General features: G+C 46.0%; 2 protein-coding genes across 2 annotated transcripts in view; both read left to right on the top strand.

Moving 5' to 3' along the window:
- The window catches only part of rfx5 (regulatory factor X, 5), a 13,644-nt gene extending 7,823 nt beyond the window's left edge, over positions 1–5,821 (top strand). The window contains exon 11 of the mRNA XM_069681926.1: positions 1–5,821. This exon is cut by the window's left edge and continues 846 nt beyond it. Within this exon, the coding sequence (XP_069538027.1) occupies positions 1–279 (279 nt within the window). The 3' untranslated portion in view covers positions 280–5,821.
- A 2,095-nt stretch (positions 5,822–7,916) lies between these two features.
- On the top strand, positions 7,917–27,066 carry LOC138609288 (phosphatidylinositol 4-kinase beta-like). Its single transcript, XM_069681924.1, has 14 exons — positions 7,917–8,119; positions 12,114–12,624; positions 12,958–13,562; positions 13,907–14,350; positions 18,773–19,000; positions 19,321–19,578; positions 20,223–20,329; positions 20,629–20,733; positions 20,816–20,939; positions 21,129–21,242; positions 21,392–21,543; positions 21,962–22,094; positions 22,221–22,341; positions 22,648–27,066. The coding sequence occupies exons 2-14, from the start codon at positions 12,132–12,134 to the stop codon at positions 22,827–22,829; spliced, it is 3,066 nt and encodes a 1,021-aa protein (XP_069538025.1). The 5' UTR covers positions 7,917–8,119; positions 12,114–12,131; the 3' UTR covers positions 22,830–27,066.
- Positions 27,067–27,110: the final 44 nt, after the last annotated feature.

Below are 27,110 nucleotides of genomic sequence, written 5' to 3'. Positions count from 1 at the left end.
GAGGTCATCCAGAAAGCTCCGAGGCCGAGCAATAACAACAGCAGCGCTGCTCCACCTGCAGCACACCTCCACCCTCACCCTCCTCTTCCTCTGCCCATGCTGCACGAAGAACGGGGGGAGGTGGAGATCACGCTGACGCCACTGGAGCTGCCTGTCAGCCAGCCGCTGCCTTCCTCCTCCACCTCCTCTCCTCCTTCCTCTGCTACTCCGGCCTGCTCCATCACAGTGAAAGTTGAGGAGGAGACGCAAGGGAGCTCCTCAAAGAGAGAGGGACTCTAGGTCTCCTCTTCCTCCTGTTTTTTATCAGCACACCTACTTCACTCAGCTGTTACCTCACCTGCAACAAAGCCCCGCCCCTTTACCTCTCCTCATCCGTATTGGTGGAAATTCCAGATTGGCGACAGCAGAGAGCCAATGGAGGAGGATAAATGAAGCCGACTGTCCCTGCATCAGCTCCCATTGCACTTGTAAACAGACTGGACGCTTAGTGATTCTTTAACTGCATGTCTGTTTGTCCGTCCGTCTGTCAACTGTGGCTGAAAGCAGAAGATCCACTCCTCAGGTGGCCGGCCCTGATATATAACCTTCCTCTCTTCCCTGCTTCCTTCCCTCCTCGCTTCCTCGTGTCCTTTATCTGCAGACTTCTCCTTTTCTGTGCTGAGGTTTGGTCATCAGCTGCATCACTTTTACTGCCTCAGATCAGCTGATTTATAGAAAAAACGCAGTTCAAAGAAAGAAAATGGTGACTTAAAGAAAGAAAGAGAAGATACAATAATAGAGGAAGAGGGGAAGGAGGCGTTCAGTGTCGACTCCGGCTCGAGGACAGATTCAGAAGGTACTACGGGTCAAAGCCTTGTGAAGGCTCTTTGTGTTGAACATGAAAACAGAGGTCAGCCTCGATTCACCTTCAGCTCAGCTCATGGAAAAGCAGGAGGAACAGATGTTTGCATTTTGTGCTCAAAGTTGCATGTGGCAGCAAAAAAGTGGAACATCTGTGACTGTAGGGCGATGGAAGTGTTTCCTCTGTGAAAACAACCAAACAGGTTGTGGAGGTGCAGAAGGAGTCCTGTGAGCTCCTGGACAGGCCCAAGACGTTTTCAGTCAGAGCACCTGAACGTGAATCGTAGCTGCTCGCCTTAAAGGGTTCCTCTGTTCTGAACAGCGTTGGTTTGTTGTGTTTGTGTCTGTGTTGGTTTAGTTCTTATTCCTGTGTGTGTGTGTGTGTGTGTGTGTGTGTGTGAGAGAGAGAGACAGGGAGGGACGAGACACTGAATTCTAAGGCTCATACCCACTCACCAGAGATATTTTGTAAAATGACGTTTATACTAAATTAATTGAGGGCTGCCCCGAAATCAATAACATGATTCATCTCTTGAGAAGACCCCGAGTGGATTGACCTTTGTCAGGTGAATCCTTGCACTTTAGTTAGCTGCATCACCCACACACACAATCATCCCCTCCTCTCCCAAACAAACACACAAAGCACTTCCATGTTTGTTCCTCGGACACAGAAGGTCAGGACAGGCTGCGAGCGTCTGCTGCCTGGAGGCTCCGTCCGTGTCGACAGCAGGATCTCTGCCCTGTTTGACTTCATGAAGTTTAGATGCTCTTTCATTTATCTGTAATTCTAAAAGCTGTTGTGAAGCCGAACTTCAAACGTTTGATCGGCTCCTGATGAAAAAACTAACCTGAGCAGGTATTTGTTGTTAGCTTTACCTGCTCTTAGTGACCTCCTGAAACATTTCAGTCATTACTGAAACCAAACTTCAGACCGCCCTGAAACAAAGTGTTTCTTATCCTCTGCCCTTTGACCTCACAACGAGTATCTTAGCCCAAGTTCTCTTGATGCCAAACCTGTGAGACTGACATTAGCACTTACCTGGCCACAAAATGTCTACCCCTCCTGCTTTAACCACCTGGGATTCATGTGTGAGGAAGTGTGTTCCTATGAGCTCCCGAGCCTCTAAGACGCACCCCCGACCACAGGAACCACCAACATCCCAGTTTGGGATCAATAGAGAACATCTATCTCTCCAAAGGCAGGTAGATAATCGAATACTGTCCTCTCCTGTTCAAGAAAATGGCGTCACCTCAGGCACAATGAGCAAAGCACATAGACAGCTGACACGCAGACGAGCCGAGTTAAAGATGCAGTAACGAGGATGTATTGATGAGGGATATTTGCATAACGATGAGCCTCTGTAGCGCTGACATACAGTGTCCCAGCGGCTCTGCTGTTGTATGTTGCCATGCACCCTTTGCACTAACGCCTCCACCACCTCTTCTTGGTCACGTCAGAAGCCCTGTCTGGATCAGCAATGTGACGTTACCATCCTTAAAGTCATAACTGGATCAAGTGTTTAGTGAGTCTCCCGCTCCTTCTCTTCATGTTGACGTCACTTTTAGACGCGACAGTAATTAGAAAAAGAAAGCGTTCCTCCTGAACGCTCGGTGAAGTGCTTCTTCTCGTCAGTCCGGAAACGAACCGAGCTGAACTGACTCGCTCTTCCTTCGGTTCTTCTGCGCCGGAGGATTTTTACTCCAGTTTACATGATAATGTCACATTGCTGATATTTGTTCTTCACCTCTGCCAAACTGCCTCTCGCTCCGTGTGAGGGCGTCTCTTCTTCGTTGGTGCTACAACCTGCAGGGCTCAGCTCCACCATTGTCTGTTTTCCATCAGCTCACCACAGATTTGTACAAAAACAGAACTTTTAAAAGACACGCGACCATCAAGGCCTGAATATAGCTGTGTGTGTATGTGTGTGTTTTTTGATTGTGTGTCCTTTCCCTCCGTCCTGTGACAACGAGAGCTTCAGGTCGGTTAAAAAGACGCTGAAACATGTTCAGACTGTTAAAAAGATACTTGTTGCATGATGGGAAAGTGAGTCTAAGCACTCCCTGTCCCGTCCTGTATCCTGAATTAAGTGCAGCCAAGCGTTTGTGCTTGCTTCTTCAGCTCTAACAATTGTTTTAAGACAAAGGAGCAGCAGTGTTACTAACATGTCTGTTTTCTTCTCACTAAAGTAAAGTGCCAATATGTCAGCTTTTCCACCTGCTGGAACAATGACTCGACTAAAATGTCTCGGCCTCCTCTTAACGGCCCAGCCTCAGCCCTTCAGACAGAACTGAAACTAAAAGTTGCACTGTTAGAAAGTTAAACAAGAGAAAGTCCTTGTATGTTATGAATTTATTGTTATATGCATTGAGAAAATACATTGACAAGTATTTATGAGTGATGTAATGTTCTGCTTCAGGCTTGCACTCACTAGAGCGCGTCAGATTTATTTTTTATTGCAAAAACTAGCCAGAATAAAACAGAATAAAAGTCCTTGTTTAAAATGTTGAGTCGAGAAATGAGAAGTATGAAGGAGGGAAACGTCTCTTATATAGATAACTGGAGGGCTTTGGAGCGACTGAAGGAGAAAGTCGGGTTAAAGCAACGTTTCAACACCAACAGGAAGCCGTCCTTGAGCTTGCAGGGGACTTCTTTGGGATCGGGACCTGATGGGGGTCACTTGGGACTTGTTGATGCGTGATTGACAGGCAAGTCAACAAGGTATTTGTTGGAAGCATTCGAAGCCTTCCGAATGTAAAGTCAAAGCAACTGTTTGGAAAAGTTTCCCAGTTGTAGGACAGTGGTGTGACTGCATCGTCCTGACCTGTCAAATGAATGCCCCTCCAGACCTTTGTGACATTACCGGTAATACTCATCCACAAAGCAGGTCCAGATCTCTGAGTGAAATGTTGCTTTAACTTCTTGTAGAGAATCTAAAGTTGATGTGTGAGGTACAGAGACAAACCTGAGGCGGCACAGCAGCTGTGTTTCCTTTGCAGGGCCTGCTTGTTCTGACTGGGCCAACTGGAAAACTCATGTAAAGATTCTGTAAAGCGGTCCGGCTCCAGAGGGCTCCAGTGTGAGTCAATGATGGATCCATTTTGGTGATCAGTCCCTTTCAGTAGTGGTGTTAACACCAGCAAGATGTGATCATTGTGAAAGTTGATATTCAGAACAATGAAGAGAGGAATGGTTCATGGAAAGTCAAAGATGGGGTTCTAGCCAGCTGACGGGGCTGACGGGGCTGAGTGGACCGGTGGAGTTCCTACGTGATAGTTTGGGTCCTGATGTTCAGCTGTCAGTTGGAGTTAAGAGCAAGTCTGTTTGACATACTCCTCATTCTGGCCATTAAACTGGACCGACTGGACCCGCTGAATATGTAGAGTTACATGGCTACCCTGCTTGCTCAGCGTTGGGTGGCTCAGTTTGGCCTTTCAGCCAGGATAAAGGTTTCAGAGGAATGTTCTATGGGAACATAGAGATGGGCCAGCTGGTCCACGTTGTCCCCTGCACTCTGTGTGAAAAGATCTCAAAGTGCTTTGACAAAGGGTCCTTCATAGTCAGTCAGATAGCCTGAAGTCCCAGTATGGCAGAGTTTGGCCCACTCTCGAGGCTGTCTGGGCTTACTGGTCTCACTGGTCTCATTGTTAGTCAGATATGGACTGAAGCCCGGTTTGGCCCGCCCCCTGGGCTGACTGGTTCCTGCAGACTTTGTGTGAAAAGACCCAAAGGGGGTTGTATAAAGGGTTCAGACCAGTTAGCAAAATCCCAGAAACTCCAGTTTGGCCCAGTTTGGACCCGCATTAGGACCCAGGTTTGAAGATGTAGGAGGTCGTGGGAATCTTTCACTGTGGAGCCGTGTTGCTCAAAAAACACAAAACCAGAAACGGGTCAGATAATCAAAGATTAAAGGATCGGGATTCGGGTAGCGGTGCGTTGACCTTAAAGGATCGGTCTCGATGATACAACGTTCTCTGATGTCACTTCCTGTACTTATCTGTCTGTCATGTTTAAAGGTGTTACAGCGCCCTTTTTTAACCTCATTATACTTTCCACAGATCTCATTTCATTACAGATTTCCAAGTTAAGACTATGATTTGTTGCCCCTTAGCGGGCGACTGAAAAGGGACATAATCAAATTAGCTGTAGCGCTGATGAAGTCTGGTGCGTGTTTGACGGCGACTCGACTGTTCAGGTGACGAGATGACGAGACGTTTGTACGACTGAGCTGATCCTGGTCGCACACTGCAGTCTTTGTGATGATGATGATGGTAGTTAAGTCCAAGTTTAAGCTGCAAGTAGCTCTGTTTCCTGTCAGAGACCCACTCAGACCTTTTATAATCCACTTCCTGAATTTATGGACTTTAAATTTAAGAAAAACATCAATTAATGTTCATGGCAGAGTGAAGCCTTTCTGGCGCTGCTAACACTTGGGCTCAGGAACTCTGGGTAATGAAGTCCTCAACAGAGTGGGATTCTGACATTGAACAGCAACATTTAGAGCTTTGTGCTGCCATTTTCTGTTCACACGGTGCAAAAACATGAATTGCAATCACGTTGTTTGTTGCCATCAATGTTTTAACTCCAATGAGTTGCTCCCTTTGTTATTCTATCTCTTTTGTTCTTGTTGTCGTCGTCTGTTTTTGCTACTTCGTACGGTTGTACAGCTTGTTGATGTGCAGATTTTATTCTTATGACTGTTGCTATGAAGATCTTTTAAAAGTGTCTTTGCTTTGTGGAAGACGCTGTCGGCTTCCTGCATGGTTTTCCTGTGACTGTTTTTGTAAACTATTACCTTAAAAAGTTAGTTTTTCTTCCCCTGTGACTCGCTGGCTTTTGAGTGTTTTTGCACTTTACTCTTTAAAATTAGGTTTTCAAGTTCGGGGGGGTGACAGTGGTAAAAGAAAAAGAACCTTCCCCCGTTTGCCCTTTGGTTTGTAAACCACAATAATCAGTGAAATGCACCTTTACTTTACCTGTCTTTGTTTTCCTGTTTTGTTTGTTTGTTCGTCTGTTGTGAAGAGAAACAGAAAAGAGACGGAGGACAGAAGCCAGAACATTAATGTGAATCTATTTTCCTACGCTGACTGACTGGAATAAAGGAAGTGACGTTCACTGGCAGAAAACTCAGAGTCCTGTCAGCTTCATGCTCCTCTTCTCTTACTTTCCTCGTCCCCTTTACTTCCTTTTCCTTTATTTCCCTTCAGCTCCCTGTTTTCTCTTCTCATCTGTTGTTCCCCTGTCTGCCACGAGGGGGCGCTGTAACACAGTCTTTTATTCTGTCTTCCTGAGGAGGAAACAGGTTTGATTGCACACACTATATAAGATTAGCTAACAGGAAGTTAATAGATTTAACACCAATCAGCCATAACATTATGACCACTGATAGGTCAGGTGAATAATTACCTCATCACCAGTATATTTCAGCCCCTGTCAGTGGTTGGGCTATGTTAGGCAGCGGACATGTTGGAAGCAGGAAAAATGAGCAAGTGTAAGGATGCGAGCGACTTTGACAAGGGTCACATGGTGCTGGCTGGACGACTGGGTCAGAGCATCTCCAGACCTGCAGCTCTCGTGGGGTGTTCCGGTCTGCAGGGGTCAGGACCTCCCAAAAGTGGACCAAGGAAGGAAAACCAGTGAACTGGCGACAGGGTCATGGGCGGCCAAGGCTCATCGATGTGCATGGGGAGCAAAGGCAAAGGGCCCGTGTGGTCCAATCCAACAGAAGAGCTGCTGTAGCTCAAACTGGTGAAAGAGTTAAAGCTGGTTCTGATAGAAAGGTGTCAGAACACACAGAGCATCACAGGTTGTTGTGTATGGGGCTGTGTAGCTGCATGGACACAGTATTCCCTGATGGCAGTGGCCTCTCTCAGCAGGATGATGCGCCCTGTCTCACTGCAGACATGGTTCAGGAACGGTTTGAGGAACGAGTTCAAGGTGTTGACCCGGCCTCCAGATTCTCCAGATCTCAGTCCAATGGAGCGTCTGTGGGATGTGCTGGACAAACGAGTCCGATCCATGGAGGCCCCACCTCGCAGCTTACAGGACTTAAAGGATCTGCTGCTCACGTCTTGGTGCCAGATACCTCAGCACACCTTCAGAGGTCTGCTGGAGTCCATGCCTCCACGGGTCAGGGCTGTTTAGGTAGCAAAAGGGGAGCTACACGATATTAGGCTGGTGGTCATTATGTTATGGCTGATGGGTGTGTTGTATTAATAATATGATACATCACATGATAGAAATTAACTGTAATATCATGTAATGAAGAGTTAATTGCTGCCCTTATTCCGCTGCTTTATTTAAAAACATTTTGTCTCGTTTGAAGTTTAAAAAAAATTAGAGATTTTAACTTGAATCTGTGAGTGAAATTAAAATATTTATAAAACCCAAATTAGAAATACAATCAAATATCAGACGTAATATGAAACTTACACGATAACTGAACAGGAAACATCGTGTCATTGCATGTCATATTTCTGTAGGATGTCGTTCAAATACAGAGCAGTGGGTGGACAAGCTGAATACTTTGGTCCAAACGGAAACAGAACCAAAACCAGCAACTCCATCAAGTTAGAGAGAGTGAAACCGGAAATGACGCAATTGCCATTTAAAATGAAACCTTTGCGAAAATATGGAAGGGGTCAATGTCCAAGAAATGACAGTGAAAGAAAATAAGACAAAGGAGGAAGTGTTTGACATTAAACATTCAGGCTGGTTACCTGCTTGAGTTAACTGGTAGCTTTTTGGAAGTGAACATTAATCAAAACAGCAGCTCAAATGTTCAACAGATAAAATCATGTCAAACCTCATTTTTAACCGAATATATCCTCATATTATTACTTTATTTTCCACTTATTGTACATTTCACAAGTTCTGAGGTAAATCACAGTTTTTATAAATTCTTTTTTTCTTCTTGTTTCATATTTATTGAATTTTATTTAATTAATTTGATAATTTCTTTTGAAAGTCACCTCATACCTGACCGCTTTTATCGTGTCAGTTTTTCACCGGAAGTTCCGATCGGTTATGACTGCGGCTGCCTTGACGGATGTTGCGTCACTGCTGCTTTAAAGCTGGCAGGGTCGAGCCGTTCCGATCAGAGCCAGGCCACAAACCGCGGACCAGATGGGTCATTTCGGACCCTGAAAACCCGGACTAAAATCTGGACTCAACCCTGGATTTAAGACGTTGATTCGACCCGGAAACTCCCGGGACGAAACCTGGCTTATTGGTCCGATTCTCGGGCCATTTTAACGGGAGTGAAGACGCGTCAGATACCGGGTAGGTCTCCTCTTCCCCTGGGTGGTTTCCCCTTCCTTTTACTTGCGTTTTCTCCGTCTATTCGCTGTTTTATACTCGGTTAAGGTAGTCACTTAACCGCCTGTGTTGTCCGGGTGTCCCGGTGCTAGATCCCCGGGCTGCGGGCCTGCTGCTGCCCGGCTCTCCTCCTCCTTCCTCCGGTTTGTTTTCATCAGGAGGGAGCGGCTCTGCTCCTGCCTGTAAACTCCATTATACTCACTCTTAATGTGTTTTTAGACCATTGTAGCTCCTTTAGCTTCCTATCTGTAGTAATATGTCTGTAATAATGCTGGAATTTGAAGCTCTGGATGTAAACTAGCTCGTGTTCATTTCTCATCTGTTTCTATCGTGTGTTTGTGGTATTTCGTACATCACCGTAATGTTCCAATAATACTCATATAATAATTTAAAGCCTGGCTAGTGTCTCATTTGAGACTTTACGGTAATTTGACCTCCTATAAAGTCCCACAGACACGTGTACTTTGTTTTTACTAACACGTTTCAGTATAATAATGTCATAATAATGTCTCTGTAGTTTTCTTTTAAAAGGTACATGCAGTACTGAGTGATCTTAATACTACACTCGTTTATTATGCAGTATTTACAGAGTGAAAAAGCCTACTTCATGTTTTTATTCTTTGTTTTTTCATCATTGAGTCCATCAGAAATACAGTAAATCTCCTCCACACTGAGGAACTCAAATCTATAGATACAGTTTGTTTAGTTGTTTTATCTTTTGTTGTCCTGTTAAAAAAGAATCTCATTTAAAAATCTCAGGAGCTGAAACAGCTGAAGTCCACCTGGAACCAGCAGCAGTTTGCACCTGTTAAAACTGAGCTAATGCAAAATACACGACGAGTGTCTAAACTTCTTCTTACATATAATTATCATTTGTATTTAGGATACACTTATTTTTATACGACCAATCAGAAGCATTTATTTACACAGAACAAAATGTATTCAGGTGTGACGTCCCTTTAGTGCACATTAAAGAAAAACAGTTTTACAGTGTAATAGTTATTAATTATATATTCTTTAGCCTCTGTGTGTGTGTGTGTGTGTGTGTGTGTGTGTGTGTGTGTGTGTGTGTGTGTGTCAGTCAGCTGTGATGTTGGGATGATAATCTTCACACTTTGCCCTTAACTGCACACGTCACACACTCCCCCATCAGTTCGTACTGACGCTGCGTTTACTGACACTCTGTTCATATCAATGTCTCTGAACTGTTTCCTGTTTATTTTTGGTTGTTTGTTTGTTTGTTCAGGTGACACCTGGACATGTGTCATCCAGAGACACTTTACTTTTCAAAATGAGAGAAGAGTTTGTTCTTTTTGTTTTAAACCCGTTTAAAGGAGCTGTTAGCTTAGCATGTAGCTAACATCCGTGCATATAGTTCAGTTTTATTCAAATCAAATTGAAACGGTGTGTAGCTCACAAACTAGTCGTTAAGTAAAGATTATTTGGTTTAAATAGTTGGAGCAACCAACTGCTCTTGTAATGGTTGTTTAGCTAACTATCAAAGCTAACGCTAGCATGCTAAAATGTGAGCCGTTTAAAGTTAAAGAGTAAATATGGAGTACGGTCGACATATCAGACTTGAAACTCGATCGATTTTGTTCAATAATGACGTCTGAAGTAACTCAATGACCGAATATTATGCTAGTGCACAATGTCAGTTAGCTTAGCATATTAAGATACTGCCCTTATTACAAACTGTATGAACACTGAGGGAAGTTTAATACAGGAAGTGATTCTGAAACAGGTGAAACGATCAGGAACCAACGGAGTCACCTTTCTGGAAACTTTCTATCAGGGCTGAAATCTGTGTGTGTGTGTGTGTGTGTGTGTGTGTGTGTGTGTGTGTGTGTGTGTGTGTGTGTGTGTGTGTGTGTGTGTGTGTGTGTGTGTGCGCGTGTGGCCAAAGGCTCCCTCAGGTCTCTGTGCCTCGCTCTCTGTTTGAACTTAAAGTTCAGATTTAGTCTGCAGCGCACAGAAAACAGACACAATCACGTTAGCATGTGACGTGATTCACAAGATCACGCGAGAACAGCTCCTGTGGAGGAAACAGACCTTGGGGTCCAAATCATAAACCTCTTTTAGAAGCTGCTGAGAAAAAGTTTGAACGTTGCCTAATGTGTGAGTACAAGTCCTTCATACATGTGTCACCACGAACACTGATCAGCACAAAGACGTGCACACCGTCCACCTCAGCCCAAACTGTTCTGTAGTGTTTAACTTTACATCTTTATATATTTAACTTTACAAATGACTTGTAGCTGTTTACATAGATGTGATGTATTCTGCAGCAAAGGATTGTGGGTCAAAACAGCCCCAAAAACATGTGCTTTAAAAATGTGAGTGGGCGTCGTGGAACACCGTGATATTTCTGTCATACGAGTATGTAAGTATGATTGTTGGAATGCTGGGTGTGTGTGTGTGTCTGTGTGTGTGTGTGTGTGTGTGTGTGTGTGTCTGTGTGTGTGTGTGTGTGTCTGTGTCTGTGTCTGTGTCTGTGTGCGTGTCTGTGTGCGTGTCTGTGTGCGTGTGCGTGTGTCTGTGTGTGTGTCTGTGTGTGTGTCTGTGTGTGTGTCTGTGTGCGTGTGTCTGTGTGTGTGTGTGTGTGTGCGTGTGTGTGTGCGTGTCTGTGTGCGTGTGTGTGTGTGTGTGTGTGTGTGCGTGTCTGTGTGCGTGTGTGTGTGTGTGTGTGTGCGTGAAGCAGAGTGAAGTCGGCCTCCACCCACGCCTCACATCTGGAACCCATCACACACACACACACACACACACCATCTGTCCTCTGAGTGATGACATCATCTCTCTCCTCTTCACATTGAGCAGCTGATGATGTCATCAGGAGGGCTGATGTTTGCACACAGCTGCAGTGATGGAGGGAAACTGAGTGTATCAGCATCAGAGGCGAGCGCTCGTTACAGCAGCTCAGTGAAGCAGCAGATCAGAGTCAGGAGGTCAGACGAACATGACGTCTGTGACGAGGACAGGAAGTAAAAATAGAAAGAGAAGCACAGGCTCCTCCCCCTCCTCCTCACCCTGCAGAGATGCTGATGGTGATGATGAGCTGCGTCACTGATGACACAAACACAGAGCAGTCGTGATTTCCTCCGAGGGTTTCCTCTTTGTCAAACCTCCTCCTCTCTGTGTCGGCGGCTTCGATCACACGGTGAGCCTCGCTCTCACGTTAGGATGAAGATCACAATCACACGTGAGTTCACCGCGTCGAAGCAGGAAGTGATTCTCTCCCAGCTCAGACTCACACCGACGATCCGTGCTGCTCGTGTGTCGCTCTGCGTTTAGTTAACTCGAGTGTTGTGAAGGTGTGTGACTGGAGATGCCAGATATTATCTACTTCCTGTTGAGCTGTGACGATGACACGTTGGTGTGCAGGCAGGAGGACGTTACATAACACACACACACACACACACACACACACACTCCTGCACGCTCACACACACACACACACACACACACACACACACTCCTGCACGCTCACACACACACACACACACACACACACACACACACACACTCCTGCACGCTCACACACACACACACACACACACACACACACACACACACACACTCCTGCACGCTCACACACACACACACACACACACACACTCCTGCACGCTCACACACACACACACACACACACACACACACACACACACACACACTCCTGCACGCTCACACACACACACACACACACACACACACACACACAGAGGGGGTGGAAACAAAGCAAGGCCACGTGAACATGCAAACACAGCACGGATCAGCTCCTGCAGACACACACACACATTCCTTGTGTGTGTGTGTGTGTGTGTGTGTGTGTGTGTGTGTGTGTGTGTGTGTGTGTGTGTGTGTGTGTGTGTGTGTGGATTTCTTCTCCTCCACACACACACACACAGCTCCAGATTTAAAGGAACACTTCAACATCTTCTCTCTCCGTCTCCTTCTGTAGGCCTTTGGATCTTCCAAAATGGCCGACGCAGAGGTCTCCCTGTCCCCGGCTCTGCAGCCCCTCCACCTCAGCCCCTCACACTCAGCCCCGCCCCCCCTTCCAGCCTCCTCTTCCTCTCCCACCACCTTCTCCTGCCCTTCCTCCCCCTCCAGCGCCTCCTCTTCCTCCTCCTCTTCTTCATCTTCTTCTTGTTCTGAAAGCTCCTCTGACTGTCCCGCCCACCACCACCACCACCACCACCACCATCATCACCACCACCACCACCCCCGCCCCCAGCTGACACTGCCCCCGCCCCCCCAAAGCGAGCAGCCGTCCTCCCCCAGCGCCAGCCCCCGCAGCTCCAGCCCGAGCGGGAGCATCGGCAGCACCGGCAGCCTCGGCAGCAGCAGCAGCACCAGCGAGGGCATCGGCAGCAGCGGTACATCATGCGGCGGCGACCCGCGAGGCCCGAGCCCCCCGCTGGACGTCATCTCAGAGGACGCCATGGAGATGGACCTGGGTGCTGACCAAGGTAAGCCCCATGGAGCTGATAGATCACAGTTCTGATCTTACATTTAAATGTGAGGGTTTTAAAAACGGTTTGAGGGTCTAAGTGTCGTCTAACTCTTTGTTATGGTCATGACTCATCTCTTTTTGGTGCCTTTAACTTCACATCAATCAGCAAATGAAAGTTCAGAGGCGTTGGAAAGAGTCTGCAGCTCCGTGTAGAGCCAGAAAGGTTCCAGCGTGAGTGTGTTGCTCGCTGTGTTCGAGGGCTGTAATTATTTTGCAGCTTCTGTGGGACACGAGCCAAACTTCTCGCTGTCCACAATCAATCAGACCTCTTCTTGTCTTCTGCTTTCAGTGATCGACCCTGAAGTAGCTCTGAAGGCCTGCCAGGAAGTTCTGCTCAAGGTCAAGCTGCAGAACAGAGAAGTGCCTGAACAAGCTGATGAAAAACACCGACAGGAGGATCAGCTGCAACATCAGCAACACTACACAGACTTATCAGAGTGCTCCAGTCCACAGTGGCACATCAGCCCCGACACCTCCTCCATCAAAGAGGAGGAGGAGGAGGAGGAGGAGGAGGAGGAGGAGGAGGAGGAGGAGGAAGAGGAGGAAGAGGTGGAGGAGGGGGAGGGGAGTTCTAGGAAGGATGCAGAAAAGCAAGGTACTTCCCAGCAAGAACCACCTCCTTTGGCTCGACCGGAGTCGTCTTTAATGCCTTCGGCATCCTCATCGTCGTCATCCAAACAGTCATGGCTGCTGCGGCTGTTTGAGTCCAAGCTGTTTGACGTCTCCATGGCGATCTCCTACCTGTACAAGTCGAAGGAGCCAGGTGTCCAGGCGTACATCGGGAATCGCCTCTTCAGCTTCCCTGACAGCGAGGTGGACTTCTACCTGCCACAGCTGCTGAACATGTACGTGCACATGGACACCGAGGTGGGGGACGCCATCAGGCCGTACTTGGTGAGTCCTCAGATGCCTGGTTACTATGACAACAGACGTGTAATGCTTAACAAACAGTGCCTCTAAGAGTTCATCCTTCATTTCTCTCTGGTTTTCACTGTTAACTGATCCATTAGAATCCTTTGGTGCTTCCACCTCATCAGTATCATACGCAGGTGTTGGTGAAGAGGCTGGTAGACACAGGTGAGGTGGGTCATGATGCTGGACATGGACCATCCAGTCTGAGTCACCTCGGCCGTGTTGAAGAACCTTTGATCTCTGCGGTATCTCGGGACGCTTCGTCCTCCTCGAGCTTCAGCTGAAGATGTTGATACTTGATTGTAAAGTGTCTCTCTCTCTTTCAGATCCACCGTTGCAGAGGAAGTATAACCTTCTCCCTGCTGACCGCCTGGCTGTTGGGCGCTTACTCCTCCGACATGCACATCTCCACCCAGCGTCACTCCAGAGGCACCAAACTCAGGAAACTCATCCTGTCCGACGAACTCAAACCTTCACCTGAAGCTCCCCGATCCGCTTCGGCCTCAGTTTCAGAAAGCCCCATGTCCTCGCCATCCCACCGCCGCTGTCACCGGAGGCACCACAGCAACAACGTGGAGGCTGCTCCGTCATTCCCTACAGCCGTCCCCGTCCCCGAGAGCCCCGAACCCGGGGAGCCGGAGGTGTTTGTTTCCCCGTCCAGGAGGACCCACCAGAGGTCCAAGTCAGATGCCACCACAGCGAGCAGCGGGCCCGGCTCTGGCCTCCGACGGACAGGAAGTAACCCGAAAGTGGAAGCTGTCCATGAGGAGGTAAAGACCTTTAAGTTCTGTTGTTTGTCTTTTGGTTGTCACGACACCAAGAAGAAACGAGTAGCTCCTGACGGACGTAGTTATAGTGGTGCTCCTGCTCGCCTTCAGGAGAGCCCGCGTGGTGCTGACCTTTCACCTTTCAGGACTAATAGAAAAAAAGCACTTTGCTTTGACTGATAAACATTTCTCATAAAATAAAACATCAACATTTAGCGATCTACATTTAGTCAAACCTTTTTATTATCAGAAACTTTAACAGTGAAAACAACGATCAGAACCAGCTTCATCGGGCCGGTCTGAACTCGTACCAGGACTCTGGTTCCAGTGGATGGAGGGCCGGTCCGTTCCAATGATCCTCTCTGCAGTGTGATTCCCATGAACTCACATGTTCCAGCCTTCAGTGTGGCTGTGCGTTGGTATCAGTCAGACTCGATGATCGGGTCTGATCGGATGTTTCCCCGGGGGACGAATGTTTTCGCACGTGGGGGCGAGCTTTCATGTGTGATGGTATCAGACCGTGTTCTCTGTCCTGTCACGCGGTGTTCCTTCTCTTTGTTACATCACTGCTCTGTCAGGAGAAGAAGCCGTCTTCACGTCTGTTAGCTGAGCAGGCTCTGCAGCTGGCTGCTCTTATTAACAATCAGTGCACCTGTCCCAGAGTCACACACCTTTCCATCCTCCTGTAACGTGATACCTTCACGTTCTGAGATGAAGAGCAAACATCGTCATTGTGATCACTTTAGCATGTTAGCATTTAGCTCAAAGCAGCTCTGTGTAGAGCACAGAGCAGCAGCATGCTCCGTGGTTCGGTCACGTGCAGACTGAGGCTCTCTCTCCATTGGCCAGAAGCCAGACACAGAGCGTGCTGTGATTGGCTGAGAGCCACGTTGGGTTCCTCCTACACAAAGAGAAAAACAATGTAAAAGATGACAAACTTCTTCTTGTCATCCTTTCATCAGTCTGGACTCTGAGCTGTGAGATAAGAGCAGGCGGATGATGAATCTGTCACAGAGCTGCTTCTTCTGTGTGCTGCTGAACTTCTGACCTCCCGACAAAGTCTCTGTGACCATGAACACATGACTGTTTTTATTTGAAGCAGCTGTTCTTCAGAGAAACGGATCAAAGCCTCGATCAGGTTCAGATGGTAAAGTTTGTCTCCCCCTGCAGAACAACACAGAGAAGCTTCACACCTGTTTGACTGACTCTCTGAAGAGTGTGAGGATCAGTGAATCGGACGCAGTGAGAGCTCTGACTGATGATCAATGTTTCAAAGCCTCAGTTATTTCTTGTTAGGATGAAGCTAACGCCTCGTAGCTCCTACCAAACCTGTGTTTGTTTTCTCTGCACACTGGCAGCAGACAGTTTGTCTCTGAGTGACGTGTTAAACAAACTGATGATGAACTGAAGCCCTCGGGCTGTCTCTGATCTTCACTTCAGGTCAGGCTGGTTTAACCAGCAGGCTAACGGCAACAGGCTAACGGCAACAGGCTAACAGTAACCATCAGAATCAGCTTTATCACACAGGTGTGTGTTCAGTCTGGTTTTCACGCTCTTCATGTGCAGACGCAGAAACAGACCTTCAGAGGACGACTCGACAGAGCAACACAGACATCCACCTATTTACTATTAACTAGCAGCATGCTAACAGTAGCAAAGTTAACTAGCGGCACGCTAACAGTAGCAATGCTAACCGTAGCAAAGCTAACTAGCAGCACGCTAACAGTAGCAAAATAACTAGCGGCACGCTAACAGTAGCAAAGCTAACTAGCAGCACGCTAACATTAACAAAGCTAACTAGCAGCACGCTAACAGTAAGAAAGCTAACTAGTAGCATGCTAACAGTAGCAAAGCTAATTAGCAGCCTGTAACAGTAGCAAAGCTAACTAGCAGCACGCTAACAGTTACAAAGCTAACTAGCAGCCCGTAACAGTAGCAAAGCTAACTAGCAGCACGCTAACAGTAACAAAGCTAACTAGCAGCCTGTAACAGTTACAAAGCTAACTAGCAGCACGCTAACAGTAACAAAGCTAACTAGCAGCATGCTAACAGTAACAAAGCTAACTAGCAGCCTGTAACAGTTACAAAGCTAACTAGCAGCACGCTAACAGTAACAAAGCTAACTAGCAGCACGCTAACAGTAACAAAGCTAACTAGCAGCCTGTAACAGTTACAAAGCTAACTAGCAGCACGCTAACAGTAACAAAGCTAACTAGCAGCATGCTAACAGTAACAAAGCTAACTAGCAGCCTGTAACAGTTACAAAGCTAACTAGCAGCACGCTAACAGTAACAAAGCTAACTAGCAGCATGCTAACAGTAACAAAGCTAACTAGCAGCCTGTAACAGTTACAAAGCTAACTAGCAGCACGCTAACAGTAACAAAGCTAACTAGCAGCACGCTAACAGTAACAAAGCTAACTAGCAGCACGCTAACAGCACAAGGATAGATGTGCCTGTACCCCACCACATTTATCTGACACATTTGAAACTCTTCTGCTGAAAACTCGTCACGCGTCCGTCTGAGAACTTCATCAACTAAATTAAATTCATGATCAAATGTTTTGAAACAAAGATGAGTGAAGAGAAACGCAGTCTTCTGTCGACCCCTCAGAGTTATCTGGTGACCCGGTCGAGGGCCCCGACCCCTAGGTTTGGAACTAGTGGACTAAAGTAACTATAGGAAACATCACAATGTATTTGAACCTGTCTCCACCTGCAGCAGCTCCAACAGGTGCTCCATCACTTCCTGCTACAGCGGTTTACATCAGGTTCAGAGGCGATGGAAACTTTCCATCACGTTTGTTTCATTAAGACAAAAAGAGAAACACTGAAACAAAAACCTGCTGCAGAGGGAGAGAGAGAGAGGGAGAGGGAGAGAGAGAGAGGGAGAGGGAGAGAGAGAGAGAGAGAGAGAGGGGGAGAGAGAGAGAGAGAGAACATCTCTGACTCCTCCAGGGCCTGGTGCAGGAGGAGGAGGTGATGGGGAGGACAGGAAGTGAGGAGGAGAAGGAGGAGAAGGAGGAGAAGGAGGAGGAAGAGGAGTGCTGGTTTACAGCCAGACACAGCAGACACTGACAACAACAGAGTTTATATAAGAGGGACGAGAAGACGATAAAAGTCTTATTTAACCTCACACAGTGCCTGATCCATTCGTGATGATTGATTATTGATTTGAAGCTGTGATGTTTTAAAGTGTTTCTCCTGCAGTCGCTCTGTTTCTGACTCGTTCTGTTCGCTCGGCAGAATCTGGGTCATGTAAACATCTCTGTCTTTGATTTCCCCTGAAAACGTTTCCATGTGTCGGCCACAGAGCTGAACCCGCCCTCCTCCTCCTCAGTCCTGGTTCTGGTCTGGGAGGGTCCAGGAGGCCTCTGGAGGAGGATCTAAACCGTGTGGTGCTGAGGAGTCTGGAACATGGTTCTGTGTTCTTTCCTCTGAACCAGAACATCAGCTGCTTTACACTCACTCTGACTTTGCTCTGGTTTTACTTCAGCATCTGTTCAAACGGTCGCATTAGTTCCATAAATAGTTGTAATGTGTTATTGACTGTCAGATAATCAATCAGTCAATCAAACCTTATCTGTATAGCGCCAAATCATAACCCAAGTTATCTCAGACGCTTTACAGACGGAGCCGGTCGAGAGCGTCCTCTGTGTTTAGAGAGAGGCCAACATGGATGATGAAAGATTGAAGTCCACGATGACGTCGTCTTTTGTTTCGTCTAAAACTCAAACTGACTCAGACTCGGTCACGTCAGAGAAATCGACAGCACGGGAACAGGAACGTTCTTTAACACAAGATCAATGAAGTAAAAGACGCTTTTATGTATTTAAATAAAGTTCTGTTATTGTTGAAGTCTCTGTGCTGAAATGAACATGTTGAATGTCGGAGGTGGAGCCGCTCTGCCCTCTGGTGGACGAACTGTTGAACTGCGCTTCATTCATTCTTCAAACTTAAGAAGAGTTCACTTTAAAAACAAACATCACGTGTTCTCGTCGGCTTGTTCAAACATTTAGTTTTATATGATGAGATGTGTGAACGAAGTATAAATCCACCCAAGCTAAAAATCCTGTTCATGTTTGATCCGGAGAGCGACGGGGTGAATGTTGTTTTCAAAAATAATGAAAAATCCTTCAGAGTGAATGTTTGTCAGAGCAACAAAGACATGATGTGTTTCATGTGACAGTAAACGCAGGAAAGTGTTCGAAAGTGCTGCTTCTGAGTTTTATTGTTATTAAGGATTCGTCAGAATAAGTCTTAGAAACAGTCTGAAGAGTCTCAGGCGTCTTCATGGAAACAGAAAGTCTGTCACATTCTGAACCGGTAGCGTCTCTCTGATGTGGACATGTCTGTAGATTGATCCTCTGACGTCTGTGTGTCTGTCCACGTCTGATTCGCTGTTTATTTTCCCTCTGTGTTTCAGCCGGAGCGTCTGCGTCCTCAGCGGGAGTTTGTGAAGTCTCTGCTCTGCATCGGGAAGCGTCTGGCCACGCTGCCGACCAAAGAGCAGAAGACTCAGCGTCTGATCTCCGAGCTGTCGCTGCTCAACCACAAGCTGCCGGCCCGAGTGTGGCTGCCCACCGCCGAGCACCAGCACCACGTCTGCAGGATCCCACACACACAGGCCGTGGTGCTCAACTCCAAGGACAAGGTACACACACACACACACACCCGAAGGGCATGCAACTGAGACTCACCTGAGCAGGTAACTTAAGCTGAGGAAAGATGGAGTCAGACAGACCCTTGTGTGATTTAACAGAAAAACTAAGAAAAAATCTAAACTGTAGCACAAAGACTGGAAATGGGGAAACTGTTAGCTTCATCAAAAGAGAACCATTCAACCTTCAGATAACTGCAAGTCTGTCTTGTGTCACCTCAGACAGTAACCCTCCTCCTTCCTCTTCTCCTCCTTCCTCTCGTCCTCCTTCCTCTCCTCCTCCTCCTTCCTCTCCTCCTCCTCCTCCTCCTCAGGCTCCGTACATCATCTACGTGGAGGTTTTGGAGTGCGAGAGCTTCGAGAAGTCTCCCGTTCCGGTCCGAATCCCAGAGACGAGGATCCGCTCGGCCCGCTCTGCAGAGAACCTGGATTGTGGTGGCGGCGTCACGCTGGCTAACGCTAACAGCACGATGACCTCAGAGCACCGAGCAGGAAGTTTCTCTACCGTCCAGAACTACGACAACGACGACGAGGCGTGGGCCACCGATGACATCGGACAGCTGCAGGTGGAGGTGAGACACCTTGACCAGAAAGAGACGTTACATCGTTTTTTGTAAATACACCAAACTCCATTTACAAAAAGATGAATTTAACCTCACAGGACACAGGAGCTGCTCTACTGCTGCCTGGATTTGTTTTTGTTTTTGTGTGACGTTAGTTGTTTAAATTGTTAAACTGGATCCAACAAAATATGTGTGTAAACAAAAAAAACTCGCTGATTGCTGCAGTGGTAAGACAGTAACTCCTGTGTTCTGTGAGCTTAAATCAGTGTTTTTCTGAATGGAGTCTGGTGTGTGTGCAGAGAGCGATGTAACGTCTGTGTGTGGTTAAAACAATCATCTTCCTCTGTAACAAAAAGGTCTATCTCTGTAGGGATCCTTTCTGTCATGTTGTCACACACTTAGAAGAACAATCTGAGCCTGTCAGTGGAAACAACAAGAACTTTTAGGGGACGACCTTTGACCCATCAAGGATTATGTTGCAGCCATCACAGCCTGTTTCACTGCTGCAGGATGAACACATCTACTGGAGACATTCTGGAGATTTTTCAGTCATTAAAACCCCAAATTAAATTTAATGAAGGGCCTGTTTTAAAACCCTGAATGACCCTTTAAATAAACAGGTCATAAGAAAACACCTGTTGGTTGTGTTTCAGGCCGAGGCTCAGACCAGCAGCAGCGACAACATCAGTCAGTTTTCAGTCGACAGCATCACAAGTCTGGAGAGCAAAGAGCCGGTGTTCATCGCTGCTGGAGACATCAGGTACACACACTAAGACACACACACACACACACACACACACACCCACACCCACACCCACACCCACACACACACACACACACACACACACACACACCCACACACACACACACACACACACACTTCAGACATCACATTTCCCTGAGACTAAACCTAAACCTTAAAATGTAACGACGAGCTGATGTGAGTTACTTAAAATAAATGCTAACTCATAATTAGCATTAACGTTCAGCAGCAGAGTGACTGTCACAGAAAATCAGGACACACAGAAATCGTCTCTCAAACAGCTGATCTGTTTTCAGACGTCGTCTGTCGGAGAACCTCGCTCACACTCCCACTACGTTCAGGAGAGACCCCGAGGACCCGTCAGCCGTCGCCCTCAAAGAACCCTGGGAGGAGAAAGTCAGGTGAGTCCTGAACGTCACCTGTCGGACGCCTCTGCACCAAACACCTTTACATGTAAACATGAACATTTGTGTTTGTCTCCAGGCGTATCAGAGAAGCGTCTCCGTACGGTCACCTGCTGAACTGGAGGCTGCTGTCCGTCATCGTGAAGTGTGGAGACGACCTGAGACAGGAGCTGCTGGCCTACCAGGTCCTCCGACAGCTACAGGTAGACACACCTGGATAACACTGAAACTCAGGACGTTAATACTCTTTACAGGAAGTCAGGATATGTTCATATTTATATTGTTGTATTTATTCCTCAGCAGCTGCAGTGGACATGGCTCTCTGTACTCGATGACGATTTTGTGATATTTTGTCCAATCAAACTGATTGACTCGTGTGTTTGTGTTCATAGTCGATCTGGCAGCAGGAGCGAGTTCCTCTGTGGATCAAACCCTATAAGATCCTGGTGATGTCATCAGACAGCGGGATGATCGAGCCCGTCCTCAACGCCGTCTCTCTGCACCAGGTAACCTCACACGACGCCGTGCTCAGACACGAAACGTTCTCCTGTTGGATGTTCTCTGATCAGGTTATTGATTCTCTGGTATGATCTGCTCAATGTTTCCTGTTTATCGGCCGACTTACCTGTACCTGTTTGTGCGTGCTGCCCCTCAGGTGCGTAAACAGAGTCAGCTGTCTCTGCTCGACTACTTCCTGCAGGAACACGGCAGTTTCACCACCGAGGCGTTCCTCACCGCGCAGAGGAACTTTGTGCAGAGCTGCGCCGGGTACAGCCTCATCTGCTACCTGCTGCAGGTCAAAGACAGGTGAGACACACCTGAGCCACGGACGATGGATGGTTAGCCTGTTAGCTGTGTGACCCGATCCTCTGGGTGTCCACTCTTCAGTGTGTCCAGTACTTCAGTTTATGAGCAATAAGCTAATGTTAGCATGCTAAAGTTCTGAACAAAGCTAAGCTTAGCTTTGTCATTATGAGGATGTTAGCATTTACGTTAGCATTTGGTTTAAGTACAGCCTAACAAAGCACTGCATAGTCATTATAACAGTGTTCAGAGCTGTTTGTGCTAAGCTAGGCTAACAATTCCCCCTGCTCCCTGTGTTTGTTTGTAGCCAGGCTAACAATGTCTTCCTGTTTCCAGTCTTTAAGCTAAGCTAGGCCAACAGTCCCCCTGCTCCCAGCCTTTGTGCTAAGCTAGGCTAACCCTCTCTGGTGTGACCCTACAGACATAACGGGAACATCCTGCTGGACTCTGAAGGTCACATCATCCACATCGACTTCGGCTTCATCCTCTCCAGCTCTCCTCGAAACCTCGGCTTCGAGACGTCCGCCTTCAAACTCACCTCGGAGTTCGTCGATGTGAGTGAAACACGACGGTTTGATGATGACGACCTTCAAATGAGCACAAAAGAAAAAGAGAAACGTAAAAGGTGTAATGTTGTTAAATAGTGTGTGTGTGTGTGTGTGTGTGTGTGTGTGTGTCAGGTGATGGGCGGTCTGCACGGCGACATGTTTATCTACTACAAGATGTTGATGCTTCAGGGTCTGATCGCTGCCCGGAAACACATGGAGAAGGTCCTGCAGATCGTCGAGATCATGCAGCAAGGTAACACACAGCGCTGCTCCTGCAATACACACACACACGCACACACACAGGAGGAGGTGCAGTGTGAGTCTGACAGCAGTGGAGGAGGTGCAGTGTGAGTCTGACAGCAGTGGAGGAGGTGCAGTGTGAGTCTGACAGCAGTGGAGGAGGTGCAGTTTTCTCCTCCTGCCTCGGTCCTAATCCAGGACTGAGGAGACATTTGGTTTTTTTGCTCCTTCTAACAGCTCCTCCTCTTTCTCACGTTTCCTCCTGTATGCTTTATGTCCTCCTCCTGATGTCCCTCCTGTGTCTCACCTCCTCCTGCAGGCTCCCACCTCCCCTGCTTCCACGGCTCCAGCACCATCCGCGGGCTGAAGGAGCGTTTCCACATGTCTCTGACGGAGGAGCAGCTACAGCTGCTGGTGGAGCAGCTGGTGGACGGCTCGATGCGCTCCATCACCACCAAACTCTACGACTCCTTCCAGTACGTCACCAACGGCATCATGTGACCGCGCAGACGCAGCCACGCCTCCTGCAGACGAGGAGTCAGACTTTGACTGCAGACTTTAAACGCAGCTCGACGTGTCGGAGGATTTACTGGATCTGTGTCTCGTGTCTCCGCTCTCTCCTCATCTCGTCCGTCTCTGAACGCTCTCACAGACTTTCTGTTGGAGTGACGTCTTTTCAGGATCAGCTGATGAGAAATCATGATTTTGGATGTGTGCTGCATTCATGGGCAGCTGGGAAAGTAAAGCATCCGTTTTCATGTCCTGAGAATAATCACAGCAGAAAAGAGAAACTCTAAACAGGCTGGAAGCGTCGCGGAGGCTTCAGGAGTTACATTAATCCGACCAGCAAACAGCGGCGCTCAGCGCCATGACTCCAGCGTTTCCTGTTTCCTGTTTCCTGTTTCCTGTTTCTGTGTGAACGTTCCACCTGAGCGTCTCTGCTTTCTTTGATTTGATCAGTTTGAAGGAAATAATTTGATTAATGAATTTACTCTTTTGTAGACTTTCAGGAAGTTTCACATCGACTGGTTTGAATTTTCAGCTGCTGATCAGATCAAAACCTTTAAAGTGTATTTGTTGGAATTCTAGTAGAGTCATCCCAGTAACGTCTGAATGTGACTGAGGTGTGACAGCAGCCTCTTCCTGCTTCATGTCAAGTCTTTTTCATCAAACTAAAACAGGAAATATCAAACGGCAGCAGGACGCCGCCAGCAGCTTCTCTTCAGCCGTCTGATTGGTTATTTGAAACGAACAGGATGAAAGGAGCCGACAGGAAACCGTTGTTTCCTCTGATATCTGGAAGAAAGAAAAGAGACTGAAATATTTTCACTCTTTATTAATCTGTTCATCTGAAATTGTTTTCATGACGTTTATCACCATTAGTAACCTAAGTGTGAGTCCTTGTTAGCATCAGCTGTAAGATTAATGTAATCATAGAATGCTAGCATGCTAACCTTAAGGGGGTCGACATGCTAACTACGAGAGTATGCTATGGTTGCTGCACCCTGGAGCCAGTCCCTCTGTGCTGCATGTTAGCCAAAGTGTTCAACCACATTCATGTGACTTTCTAACATACGTGTACAAACATGAACACAACTGTAACTGTTACTTATTGATCAGCTGATCAGCTTGTTGACTGCACCTCAAAAGGTAAATGTTCGCTATACGTTGGCATGATAACATCTAATACGTGCTAGCGAGCATTAACATGCTAACTTTAGCATGCTTCTGGCAGTTAAACAAAAACAGAATGTGACCTAAATTTAAGTTTGAGTTTAAAGTTGAGATTTAATCTACAAATTCTGATATTTAAAAGTTTTAAAACTTTTTAAAGTTTAACTCAAACAATTTTACAGACGAGCAGAAACTCAAACGTCGTCTGTGAATCAGTTAAAGTCCGACGTGTCGTCATCAGTTTATTTGTCTCTAATTTAAAGTTTCACTTTTTCTGTAGTTTCCGTTTAAAAAAAGGTCCGAGTGAATTTCCGAGGGAACGTGTCTGTAAAGGCGCTCCGCACAGCTCACACGTTCATGCTGATGACCACAAACTCTACAGTGTTGAAGTAAACAGGAACCTTTACATGGATGGAGTCTCGCTGTGCAGACAGTTTCCGTTTTTCCCCAGACACTCCGTCGTACTTGAACGGTTTCCTGCCCCCTTTGAGCCAAAATGGCCGCCGACTGGTGAAGCGATTTGTTTGAAAGAACGTCCTCTTCCATGTTCCACTATCTGTACATGTGTGTAAAACTGAGCTCATGTGACCGTTCTGTGTCTGTTCATGATATATTTGAATATTTAACACTTGACACTCTGCCTCCCTGATTGGCCCAGAGATACATTCCTGTCATTAACTGCGGCCAATCAGAGGAGGCGGTGCTGAGGGTTGACTAGATGAGAGCGAGAGACTTTTTATTCTGTTTGACAGAACGTTTATTTTCTTTATGAGGAGATCACTATGATCCTGAATATGTGAATGTTTTCTTTCATTATAACTAAAACGTGTTTGTCAAAGACAGATGTGTTATTGACGTGTCTGTAGCTAACGCTGCTAACACCATCAATGGCTTTATTCCAGTGTGTTAAACCTGTGTGAACATGTTTGTACATAAAAATACTGTAAGCTTATTATATTAATCTTTAGATAAAAATATTATGATGATTATAGTTCTGGTAGTGCAAGCTAATGTTACTAAATGTGTTAGCTAGTCTACTGTTTGACTGGTTAGCTTGTAAACGGTGTGTTCAGGTCTGGAGCTACCTGCTAGTTCCTTTACTCTAAACTCTAAATACTAAGCTTTTTGGCTAGCTAACTAGTGTCTGCTCTGTTAGCCTGTGAATGCCCCGTACCCTACATTTATATACAGTATATTCACAGTAGAGGAATGAGCACAGACAAATGAAAACTTGTTACAGCTAATCATTATTTAGGTTAGCATAAAATAGCTAGCTAGCTGCAGTCTGAGTTTACACATTTCCTGCTGAGGTTCCTCCCTCTGCTCACATTTGTACAAACAGTCAGACTGAGTTCAATCTGAAGTTAGGATTGAGAAATGAGACTGAGGCTATAGATGGCAGAACAAACTTAGCTAGCATGTGTTTTAGCTGAGTCATGCTAATGTTGTGAAGGCCGTTAAAAATATTCAACACTGTTGAACACCCTTAAGTTAATGCTTCCTACTAGCTTACTGGCTCGCTGACTGTTGGGATAACACCTGTAAGCACTTTAAACACAGCAGTGGTTATCATTACCAAAATGTGTTTGTCACTAAGGCTGAGATCACGTAAAAGACAGTTAGCTCTATGGATACGATACCGCTGTTTCTTGTTAGCCATTAGCTTCAGAATGACTCAGCAATAATCACAGCTAGCTTGTTATGTTTTTCTCTTCGTCATCCAGAAATGTGTTCTTTTGTCTAATTAGTAACATTTTAATCTCAGTTTTCAATTTATTTTACCGTTTGTTGTCTTTCTACCACAATTTCAGTTTAGCTTTTAGCTTATTTTTTCAGCTAGCGATAGCAAAACAGACTGGTTTTCTGTTTGCAGCCTGGTGGAAATTAATTATGATTATACGATACTTTTCAAGCCTCTCACTGGAATAAAGCCAGCATCTGGTGTTGCTGTCATGTGATTCATATCTGAGGGTGTTTGGTGTTTTGACCACTATTACAGGAGAAGCACAGATCTGTTCATGCGTCATGTTACCGCCTGCTAACAGTTAGCTTGCTACTTTATAAACCACTGCGCTTGATAAAAGATGCAGCAGAGACTAATGTTTACGAGATAAGCGACTAAAACAGCTACTACTCTTTTATTGTTCTTTTCTTCCGTCTGTGAATATGTATGTATGTAAATGAATTAGATGCCTTGAGACGTACAGAAGGTACAAACTCTTATCAATGCAACCGAAGGGGTCAAAGACCTGAGAAGTGCTTTTATATAAAATGTTTTACCGCTTCAGGGACGAGTTTTAATACTGAAGCGTCTTCCTCTCCTGATGGAAACACAGTTGTTTCAGTCAGACTTAGATAGTGCACACCTCTGCTAGCTAAACTAACTTTTAAAAGTGAAACTAAAGTGGAAATTCAAACACTTTATATTGTTGGTATTTCTTTGTTTCCCACTATTAACCATTTTTATTTTATTAATTATTAAATAAAGGCAAACAAGTTAACTTAATACTAGCTGTTTAAATCGTGGATTTTCTGAGTGGAGTCTGGTTGAGGGAAAACACTCGGGTCCATTAAAACTCGTCCCTGTTAATAAAAACCTTTCATTGCCTTCTTTCTTCCTTCCATCAGCTCGAACACATTCAAGAAATTCAATGTGAAAACCTCTTAAAGTGCATTTATCCTGAATGAAAATGTTTTGTCATTTGTTAAGGATTCCTCTGTGTTTTGAACTTTAGTTGGCACTAAACATTTAACACTGAATCCATTAAAGCAGCATGGGGACTCCTCAGCTTGTGGTTTGATGTTATAGCCCTCTCAGCTTCATGTTGTCTTGTTTCTGACAAGAAATGCTAACGATGCTAACGTCATGTGACTCAAACTGACGTCTTTATTTTTCAGTTTTCATCAGAAACATTAAAGTAGATACAAAATGTATTTTTAGATAAATCTTCTTCTTTGTCTCAAGGGAATGTAAAACAACACAGAAAGGAGCTAAATGTAAGGATATAAAAGTAAAATGAGATGAACTACAAATTAAAGTATAAACTAAAAATAAAAATGTTGTTGAAATATATTTTTTAAATCAGGTAAAATACACAGAAAATATTC

This window comes from Semicossyphus pulcher, unplaced genomic scaffold (assembly GCF_022749685.1).
Source record: "Semicossyphus pulcher isolate SPU_LCO1_2020_fin unplaced genomic scaffold, fSemPul1.0.p SCAF_5, whole genome shotgun sequence".
NCBI lineage: Eukaryota > Metazoa > Chordata > Actinopteri > Labriformes > Labridae > Semicossyphus > Semicossyphus pulcher.
This window is presented reverse-complemented; position numbering and strand designations above follow the sequence as displayed.